The sequence below is a fragment of the Tetrao urogallus genome (assembly GCF_951394365.1).
Source record: "Tetrao urogallus genome assembly, chromosome: 1".
In the NCBI taxonomy this organism is placed as follows: Eukaryota; Metazoa; Chordata; class Aves; order Galliformes; family Phasianidae; genus Tetrao; species Tetrao urogallus.
The window spans coordinates 168,228,054-168,239,443 of NC_136813.1; the positions used below are offsets into that span (position 1 = coordinate 168,228,054).

The 11,390-nt window shown below is 38.8% G+C and overlaps 1 protein-coding gene across 6 annotated transcripts in view; it reads left to right on the top strand.

Annotated features, from left to right (window-relative positions):
- Positions 1 to 11,390, top strand: part of FOXP2 (forkhead box P2) — a gene marked incomplete at both ends in the record, with an annotated part of 185,535 nt that overhangs the window by 141,887 nt on the left and 32,258 nt on the right. For all 6 annotated transcript variants that reach the window (XM_079546781.1, XM_079546782.1, XM_079546783.1 and 3 more), the window contains 4 exons: positions 3,363 to 3,450; positions 5,845 to 5,928; positions 10,318 to 10,519; positions 11,298 to 11,374. In XM_079546781.1, the coding sequence (XP_079402907.1) occupies positions 3,363 to 3,450; positions 5,845 to 5,928; positions 10,318 to 10,519; positions 11,298 to 11,374 (451 nt within the window). The remainder of the gene's footprint in view (positions 1 to 3,362; positions 3,451 to 5,844; positions 5,929 to 10,317; positions 10,520 to 11,297; positions 11,375 to 11,390) is intronic.

Sequence of the window (11,390 nt, forward strand, 5' to 3'; positions counted from 1 at the left end):
GCATTCCTAGGGTATATAAATTCCTATCTCCTTTAAAACACGCTGCACTGTTTCTTGTCAATAATACATTAATTCCAGTCTGCTTTACAATGCTTTGTGTAGTTCATAATTTGCCTTGTTACTTCCTAATACACTGCAAATATAATCAGGAGAAAATCCTGTTTCTTTCAACAACCGAATAAGCAGCAAAATAATGGAAGAGGCTCTGTATGTGTTGCACAGCCTGCTTCACATTTTCAAACCAGTAACTCATCCCTTCAGGAACACTTTCCAGTCCTCCAAAATGTTTCCTCCCCTTAAAAAAATAACCAGTGTTTTTCTCAATTGTAAATCAAGTTAACACGAGATTAGTAAAGGATGCAGACAAGATAAACGATTGGGAATTTGTTGATGAAGTATGAAAGCTGACCAGCACAACTTTCACATAATTTAAAAGTCAGGGCAAGAAACAACAACAACAACAACAAAAAAACACTTGGGAATGGTTCCCAGCCTTCTGGAGGAAAGAATGTGTGTCTATTTTGGCAGATCATAGTATATTGGGCCCTAAAACTACAGCAACCTTATATAGAGAAAAGTTATTTTAGAGGTTTTTAAAAATGCATTAGATGTTGGTTTTCTTTCCCTGCATTGCCTGTGCATGCATGAGAAATAAGCCCACTTCACAGGAAAACAAACAAACAAACAAACAAACTCAGAGAAAAATAATACTGAGAACAATTTTTACACTCTTAATGTTTCTACAAAATAACTTTTCTCCAAAATGCTCAGCAGAAGCAGCCACATGATGTGAAAGTATGGCATAAGGGTGCGTATCTCTCCCACTTTCTGAAGATGACTGTTAACTCTCAAGGAACAGACTGCAGCCTGCTGAGCTACCATGTAATCAGAGCAAAATTACCCTGCACCAGACTTTATTCTCCCTCACTGCATCTTGCTGTTATATTTAAAGTTTAAAGTTCCTCAGGGCAAGGACTGTGTCTGTGTCTATTTTGTAAGGTGTTATGCAAACATATGGTGTTGCAATAACTAATAAATAATCATGAGAAGACAATAACCTCAGACTCTGGCCAGGAGCTCCTACACCATTACTTACTGTCACAAGTTCTGTGCACACACATGTGGAAACACGGTGATGTGCACTGCTGCTAGTGGTGATGATACATAGGTAAAATCTGTCTCCAGTTCTCTTTCCGACAACCGTGTATCCAATTAACTGAAAACAGTGAACAGTTGTATTTGTACGCCACACGCTGTCATGTGTAACTGAGGGAGTAAAATTATTTTGAGTCAGAAATTCAGAACACAAGTGAAAGGTACATTCTGAGCAGTTACCTGCTGTTTGCACAGATTGTGCAGTTTTGCACAAGTTAATGAGGTGGGTTTCACTGAAAATAAAAAACTGTAGGTTTTATGTCACACACAGTGGAGATGCATTGTCATTGGTGATGCTTTAACATAAACTGCCAAGCAAGCATACTGGTGAACAACTTTGTAATAAAAGAATGAGCAAAAGCTTTCCTAATTACTTGCATCTTCCCCAGCTGTTCCTCTTGCATGGACAACAGAACTTGACTGTCTCATTTCACTCCCCCACAGACCCCATCCTTGTGCCCTAAACTCTGATGTCATTATTTAAATTGAAGATACAAATCACAGAAAAAAAGTAAGATATCTGACTGCCCTATTTTTTCACTTTTTCTGAGAAACACATTCTTCAGATAGATCAACAATTAAATAATTACATACTTCCGTAAATAATTCTGCTAAAAAAGGAAAAAGGAGAAACTTGAGGGTGGCTCTGAACGTAATGCCTCCCATGATATTATGTTGGCCCACTACATCAGATGCAGATGGTGGTGGTATGGCAGTAGAGGCTGAACCTTCCTGCCAATATCCCCTTATATGTTGTTGCCATCTGACAGATGGCAGCAGAGGGGCAGTCTGACACAATGATGTTTGACATTGAAGTGCATATAGAGCAAAGTTGTGTTCATTGAATTCCTCAGTTCCTTAAGGCAGCAGTGACACTGGGTGCAGGTTATTGTGCTGGTGCAGATTATTACAAGTCTGGAATGCAGGCTCTTGTTCATTGCTGGCAAAGATGCAAAGCTAATGGTGCTATGTTCAAAAATAGGGTTTGTAGCCAAGAATTTGTTCTATCAAGTAGTGTTGTTGTGCTCCTTGTAGCTGTTGTAGTTTCCATGGAAATAAATAGGCATTACTTTTGGAGCAACTTATGTGTATTTCTTCGTGGTACAAATAGCATATAGTTCCTGTAGCTGCAAAACCATTGGTGAATGCACAGAACTTACCTCTTCTTGCAAACTGAAGAAGCCAATAAATCCACATTCAGAGGTAAAACTCCTTTGCTCCCTTAATCCTGATCCTTAAGTTTTCTCACAGGAGAGCAGCAAACCCACTGTTAAAGCTCCATGAGGGGTTTCTTTGATCCTGAAAGAGAACAAACAGAAATCACTGTGCTTTAGGAAAACAAAACAAAAAAAAAAAAAAAAAAAACAGACAACAAAAAAAAAACCAGGACTGAATGAGCTCTGTAAAGAAGTACAGCACTTCTTTCCATTCCATGGAATCCTATGAGACAGTCATTCGGGTGTGGGCTGTACTTTATATACAGGTACCCACCCCCCGTGGTTCTCCTTCCCTGCTGCAGTGTGGGGTTTTTTTGCTAAGCTGGCACGATCGCGTAGCCTGAATCTCCCCCAGGAGGCTTGCTATGTGTGTAAGGTGTGTAGTTGCTCCTTCACATGCCTTTACAGTGCGCACCATTCCTCAGATCGTGGATAACTGCCATGATCTTCAGAGGCTCCTTCCAGAACCTGCAGTGAAAGTCAGTGATGCTCCCCTGTTGTCTCTGTCATTCCCGGCTCTGTTCTGGGAAGGGGAGACGACGTTCTGTTGTTGCTTATGCTTTAATGATTGAAGAAGATCAGATGGAGAAATCTAAACAATTCTGCATTAATTCATGGTAGTTCAAGCAGCCTAAAAGCAATTATATCTTTTGAAGAATCATTTATAGGGTGGCTGTTTATCTGCACCAGGAACAGCTCAGTGACAACCAAATGCTGACAACCAGTTATGTCGGCTTTTAGATGGCTTCTGTGATCTGGGAGATCAGAACTGGGCATCTGGCAGTCATCACGGAGAAAGTTTGTGCAACTAAATGAAATAATCAGTTTTGTACTTTGTATTGTTGTATCTAAGGCATGTTCTAACTAGATCTTTTTGCATAACTCCCATTGAAACTAATGGAAGCCATATGCACAGGAGAGAAAAATGGGCTCATAAAGAAATTTTCCTGATCTTAACACTGTCTTATTAGTGTTCTCTTTCTTCCCTAGGCACCTTAACAATGAACATGCGTTGGATGACAGAAGCACTGCTCAGTGTCGGGTGCAAATGCAAGTGGTTCAGCAGTTAGAAATACAGGTTTGTTACAGGAGTGTATTTATTATTTATTTACTATTAATCTAGACTAACTTGAAAACATTTGCCTTAATAATTGTGGCTTAAAGCTGTATGTTTCTTGCATGAAATTTGTGGATATTCATGAATGAGCGTTTTTTTACTTTAAGATTTTTTCACCTTATAAATTATGCAATAATTATCTAACATCAGCATTGTCTACAGTATTTTGCTTGAACTAAGACCCTAATGCCATTCATCACAAACGAAATATACTGTCCCTGCAGCAGGGACTGGATCCAAGTTCTCTTCTCTCCTTGAAATGCTAGCTCAGGACCCCTTCTGCCCCTTCAGTCCCAGTGCATATCTGTGCTGTGCTGCCAGACAGAGGAGCAGCAGAGCTCCCTGCCCAATGGAGGGCGTTTTTCTGGAAGCAGATGGTAAAAGTCTGACCTACTCAAGGAGTTCTCTGGGGAGGTTTGTCCCCAAGCAGCTCCATGGCTGGAACTGTGGCACTCAGGTGACCTGATCAAACTTCAACTGTTAGAGCTCACGGCATATTTGTGATGTTCCATCTGTTTTTCTGAAGAAGCACTAAGTACCTTGTACTTGTACAAGTACTACTCCTGGTAATTGAAACAACGCTTACATGGTGCTGAGGCTTGGCACCCCAGAATGACTGTGCAGGATGCTCATATGGTGTGGTTCTGTGCAGGAGGGCACTCCTCAGAACTCCAGCCTGTCTTGGAAGAGTTCAAGGGGGCCTAAGGACTGCAGGGAAGAGCTGAGATCGTTTTTCCAGTTTGTGGAAATACCTGGGAAAAAAAGACAAGTGCCTTGAGGCTTTCTTGCCTTACAGTGTATGTTGCCTCATTGTTTTTGTGCATGCAAGAATACTTGTTCTCCTTTCAGCCAAGGCCAACAATTCCATTCTCTCATATTTTAATACTGGAAACCCAGTGCAATGAGGGGAAAGTGAAACAATGTCATTTATTGTCATTTGTCTTGAAGTGGAAGTTTTATAAACCAAGGCAAAACCATAGTTTCTCTTATAAGATTTACAGGACAGCGTTAACTTACTTTTCTGTCATGAATTTACGTTGTGGCAAATAGCCTATCTCTAAAACAGCACGCTGATAGTATAAAGCTGAAGGAGAAACCTTTTTCCCACTCTCTGCCTCAAGTAGTCTTTTAATTAAAGTTGCACTGACCAAATTTTAGCCTATACACCCAGAGTATCTGCAGTTATACAGATAGCTTCCCATGGTTTTGAATTACTTGCAGGCTGGTTTGCTTCGTCCAGTCTCAGTCTATAGGTGTACCTCTTGAGCTGAAATCGTGCAAGAAAGTATTATAGAAGTCTGGAAAGAGTCAGTGCTAAGCACCAAGTGATTGAAGTTTCAAGTTAATGCTGTAATCGGTTCGCATATATCCAAAGCCAGCATCACAAGAATGTCCTTCGAGCATTTCCTCTTCATGTGAAAAAAAATGATTCTTTTCATGTTGTACAATACATTTTCCTCTTTTAGGTTCCGATAGAACAAGTAACATATTATAAACACTTCTTCTTGTTTCTTTTTTATTATTTTTATTAAATAATTGGAGTCTGAAAGTACAAACATGCGTGTAGCATGGGAAGAGAAAACAGAATCAGTTAGGAAAAGGTGCAGGTTTAAGTAATGTGATGTCTTCTAAAGGCAGCATAAGGGCTCCTGAAGAACTGTTTACCATTTAGAAAGGGTATGCTGTAATGTAACAGCACAACTGAAGATTTAGCTTGCAGTGTGACCAATTATGCCATTTCTTGCTTTGTCTGACTGATAGAGAAGTAGGGTCCATCAGTTGTAATGAGACTCAGCGCAGTGTAGATGCCGACTCGGTGGCAGAGTTCAGCGTTTCACACTGCCTGGTCTCTGTCACTCTATTGAATTAGATTGATGATGGCAGATTGCAGGGGGCACTAACTGGACCTCAGTGGGAAAGGATGAAGTGTGGAGACAATCCTGGCAGGCTCTGTGCTTTGAGGACCCTTCACCCCTTCACAGCTGCTGGCACTAGTCCATAGCTAACAGTGTCCACAGGACTTTAAAGAGACACTATGGGCCTTCTAATTTATGGTCTTACTAACTTGTTACTGTCGAGGCTACTGTGACCTCAATTCTCTTATTGACAAAAAGATGAAGTGTTATTTGTTTTCTCTGACCTTTTAGCATATGAAAGGCTGTAAAAGTTGTGGTTTTTTTTTTTTTTTCCAAGTCCCAAAGTTGCATTTCCTCCCAGATAAGTTTCTACTGACATAGCCTTTTATATGCAGGAATCATTACACTGAGACAAGCTCAATGATAAGATGTATCACTGCAATAAAATAGCTGTATCAGTCATTTCTAAAATGTTTCTGATCTCACTCTTTCTTAACAGCTTTCTAAAGAACGCGAACGTCTTCAAGCAATGATGACCCACTTGCACATGCGACCCTCGGAGCCCAAGCCATCTCCAAAACCTGTAAGTGCATATTGCTTTATAAACAGTAAATAGGTCTACAAATGTAGCAGACTAAGAAAATGAACAATTTAGTGACAGTTGGAAAACAATGAGTGTGATGAAAAATACGGCAATAAAATGAAAGTAAAATGCAATAGCTTGTCAAATTGTATGTTTCTTTAAAAGTAATGCTATCTTTTACAAAATCTATCCAATCTACGCCATAGGTGACACTAAACAAAGTACACCTGTAACTGTCCAAATCATTGCCTTGAGACTGAAACCAGAGAATCTTTTTTTGTGATAGATTCACAGATATTAGAAGGAAACCCACTTTGATAGATTTGAAGTTCACTGAAATCTGTGGCAATAAAAAGTAAATATAAAAAGAAAAGAATCCAAGTCCTTACAAAATTTCTTAAATTACTTACTAGAGACACCGATAAACAATTTGTCATTCTTAAACAAACAAAGGAACAGCCTCTCATATCCAGCAAACGTAATGATTTTTAAGCACACTTATTGCTTAATTTCTGCCAAGAGTGTACTGTTAAGCATCTCCTGTGGTGATGTTGGGACAGTGGGAAGTCACGACTGGTCACGGCCATTCCAGGGCACTGCTCCAGGCTCAGCCATGTGGCTGGAGCTGCAGCCAGAGCCAATCTTCGTTATACCCAATGTGGATTTGGAAGTACTGTCTGATGCAGGTCCAGTTCTGCACTGCTGGGGTGTCACAGGACTGGCATGCAGAGATTCACTGGGCTTATAATGCAAGCTGTGTGATATGTTAACTGTTCATTAATGTTAGCTGTGACAGCAACCTCTGTACGTTCAAGTTCTCGCAAATATGAAAAGGATACGCTAGCACTTGAAGATGAAATGCTGGGTATCGATGAAAATCTGCGTCCATCAAAGTCAGGAAATGTAGGCAGAAGAAACACAATCTGTTTTAAAGAGCACGCTTGGATATCACGCCCAGTTAGTGTTTACGTAAAAGGAGAGCATACTCTGTCTCTTGTGTTTCCAGCTCCACGTACTTCAAAGAAAATCTTTGTCTGAGGACCCACTTTATAATCTGATGATGAATGAAGAAAGCGTTAGCATTTCCTTAACCCCTACCTTTGTGAGAGAAAATTTAGATGCATCATTTTTTGCTTTCATTAATCTAACTAAATTCTAGTTTTTATTGTCGATTATCTAGAAGGAAAAGGTGCTTAGAAACTTTAATTTTGTTATGTGTGGCTTGTATCTGAATTAAGCAATCTGAGGGTTTTTTCCATTTCCATGCATTGTGAAGTTCTTCTGTCACACAGACTTCTCAAGCAATTTGCGTTGGGTTCAAAATGCTGCTGAACTGTGTGGGAAAAGGTTTTCAGAACACATTTCTACTGTTTAATTATTTTAACCCCAGATGATCAGTAGTCTATCAAAATTTTGAGAATATTGTTTCTTTACAGTTTTAAGCGACTGTCTCATTTCAATAAGATTATTTTTCTCATTCCTTCCTATAGTATAATGTAGATAATCACAAGACAGAATAATTGTCTCATAAATCCATCAGGAATCTGCAGCTTGTTCTTTTCCAATTAATTATTCAATCAGTAAATTTTTTAAAACTCCAGCAGCATGGTTACATCTACACTAATAAAGAATTTTCAGCCTATAATCCAAAACAGAACCTGAATGAATAATGTAATTGAAGTATTACATTACATAAACCACACATGAAAGAATTGCTAATTGCGTTTGATGGTGGGCAATTAATACAGAATCTTAGATGAGCGATTTAAAATGAAACCACAGTTTAAAGTTCCCTTTGGAACTAGAGATATCTGAAGTGGTGAGCTGCACTACTGGCCTCAAATTGGTTTGAAAGAAGAGTGGTCAATACAACTCCCTCCTCCCCCCCCCCCCTCAAAAATTTATACACTGTACAAAAGAAGCTTCAAAATTGATATGATAGTAGAGATTTATGGTCTCATGTGCAGTGGCTCAGTTGAGACGGCCCACACATTTGATAAATATTAATAGCATGAATTTATTACCAAGGAGAAATGAGCTCTGTTGGTTCATCACTGCACCCTTAACAGCTATCAGTACATGAACACAAGGTGCAACCGCACTGTCTATTATATGACCCCATTTACTCTCTGAATGGTACTTCATTAAATGGTACCTTTTGGCCATGCTATGGATGGATGAAAATCAAAGTTATCAAGGCTGCGAGTCCTGAATAATGAGTTTCACCCAACCTTGAATATATTCAGATGAGCTGAGGTGGCTAAGTGCTCATCCTAGGTTTTACATGCTTTTCTTTAGTTAATAATAAATTCTATTTTATCAGTTCATGATTGCATGCCTACAAACATGTTATGCTTATTATTGCTGGCTAGGAGAATAAGTTACCGTAACATTGTAAACATAGTAGTTTGAATCTGCACAGATGGAGAATTTCTGCACCTTTTGTAATTTTTGACGTGTCTGTAACTATCTAGTGGCTACTGTGTTTTGGCTGCACGTTAGCACCGTACCTGAAGTTGTACGGTTTTATGCTTTATTGTGTTGTATTTTCTGGTTGGCAAATAGATAGGTTAATGCCTCTCCCAGTGAAATGCTGCGGAAGTAAACCTTCTCCCCCTCCCCCCAATTTGCATGCTTGCTTGCAAGAGAAAATCAAATACACAATTAAAAGCTTTGATATTTAAAAACAAAGGTTAACAATCCATACATAAGAAAAGTGTATGCCACTTAAATCTTCCTTCATTTCTCAGACTCTTCAAAAACACTTTCTGCTGTGGACAAGCTTAAACTCTTAGCTTTGTGAACGTATTAAATAAGGCATTTGGTAGCATTATCTGAGCTTTTTTTATGTACGTAACAAAGAATTCCCAGTCCAGTCTGCTGGCTTAGAGTACGAGCAGAGGAACAGTCTGTGGTTTATTGGGAACAGATGCACTTGGGGATGCCTTCAGGGTGCCAGTCGTTATTATTAGACTGCTAATGTGCTTCTTCTGGCTGCTGCCCAAGAAAGAAGAACAATTAGCTGGCATATGTTAATTTTTGTTTCCCTAACAAATCTCTCTACTGACTAAATGTGTAAAACAAATCCACAAAGAAAGATCAATCAATGCTGTACACATCATTTTCTCCCCATTAAAAAGAGGTTTATCTTAAGAAGTGTATTTGGGATTTGAAAAGGCAGGTGTTACTAAATTATACACAAAACCCAAATTTCCTGTGTTTAGCCACTTGCAGTTACTCCATACAGCTGAAGAACAATTAATATTGGTTTTCTCACTCAGCTCTATAAATTACTGTATCAAGTGAAAAGACTACAGATTACCCCTTATGAGTATCATTTAAGTATATGGCAGCAATCTTTTTATGTGCTGCCCTGAGTATAAATTCTGCTAATTGGATGCTATTTATGACAAAAGATGTATGGTAAATATGACAGAGGTAATACGAGTTTTTGATAATGAGGAACAGGGCCTTACTGAGGGGAGTAATGAAGGGCACACTGTTAAACAGCTTGCATACATTCTCACCTTTTTTTCCTTTTTTCTACCCTGACACCCACTTTCCAGAGTACATCAGCAATAAGTGACACTGTAATCATAAATTGAAAATGATACTTCCAGAGGAATTGGCAAACTTGACATTTCATTATATTTGTTAACACATGCCACAAATGATTGTTAGTGAGGAAATTCCATTTCCCTCTCTCCATCTCCAATCAGATTTAATTTGAAAATTTTCAGCCTCCTCCGGCTAATTTGCAATTAAGACAATTTTGTTTGAATATGTAGTAATGTCATTACCATTCCACCAAATTAGCAAGGAGACTAAAGGTCAGTGTAAAATTTTCCAGCTGGCTGGATCCTCTCAGCTGAGATTTGGGACTGGGGAAAAAAAAAAAAAAAAAAAAAAAAGAGGAAAAAAACCCCACTCTGGCAACATCAAAATAGCAACTTATTTTAAGTTGTGTTTGTGTGAATGTTAACATCTTTTATTACATTTACTGTTGTTATTGTTGTTTCAGCAGGAGCTGGATCTGTTTTACAACAGACCTAAATAATCACCGGCTAGTTTCTGTTGCAGGCAAACATACTTTCTGTGAAGTCTGGTAGTACTAGAAGGAGTTAGTCCTAAGTAACATTGCACCAGATTATTAGATAACCTCTAACAGCATCCTCTAATTAGAGTTCTTATGATACAATTTCATCCTGTAATTAGTTGAGATTGGCTGCTTCCTTTTGCAGCTTATTAGTGGCAACACAGCTGTAGAAGTGAATCCACTCTCATTTGTCAAACCTTTTTAACTCTCTCTCTCCTTTCTCTCTCTCTTTTTTTAAAATTTTTTTTTTTTAATTTATTTTTTTGCTTTCCTTTCCTTTTGGGTTTCTACAGCTAAATTTGGTGTCTAGTGTCACCATGTCTAAGAACATGTTGGAGACATCCCCACAGAGCTTACCTCAAACTCCCACAACACCAACGGCCCCAGTCACCCCAATTACCCAGGGACCCTCCGTAATCACCCCAGCCAGTGTACCCAATGTGGGAGCCATTCGAAGACGACATTCAGACAAATACAACATTCCCATGTCATCAGGTAGGGTGCTTTGCTTCAGTACTCCTGTTTTACACAAATGCTTAAAATATTGTAGGGGCAAATTGTGGATGTCAAAGAAGCACTGACCACTGCTGACCTTGAGAGATCCTGCTTTTCATCTCTGATTCCTTCTGCCAATGTTTAAAATAAAGAAACAAAACAAACAAACAAACAAAAAAAAGCAAGAAAAAAGCAAACAACAAAAAAAAAAGGAAAAAAAGAAAACTGAAAGGAAAACAAGGTCTGAAACTGTCTTCTCTTAGTGTAAGATATTAATATATAAAAAGATTTGGTATTAGTGACAACATATACTGCTTTAGCTGTCATCAGACTGTACTAACCATATTTAATTCTGCATTAGTGTGTTAGTCTCCCGTTTCTCTGCTAGCCAGAGAAAAATTTCACAAAGGAATATTTTACATAGCTGGGGAAAAAAATAGGGCAGGGAAGGTGGCTGACTGACGCTGTACAACCACATGAAAAAAAAAGCACTCAGACTGTAAGTTTTAAAAGGGTCTTGCTGCTGGAAGCATCCTGGATGTCTGGGCACACCCCTCGTAGCATGCACTGAACTGACTGGGATATGCTTCATTTCCACTTTTACATCAAGGAGCACAGAAACGACCTCAGTGTAATTTGACTGTGGCCCTTTGTGTGCTCCTGAGTAAACAGTTCCTTTGAAATTTGTGAACACGTAGCAAACAATGTCATCAATCGTTCCGTACAATGCAGAATACCCATAATATTAACTTCCAGTTTATATGGTTCTATTTTACAGAAATTGCCCCAAACTATGAATTTTATAAAAATGCAGATGTCAGACCTCCATTTACTTATGCAACTCTCATAAGGCAGGTAAGTAGAGAGAAAA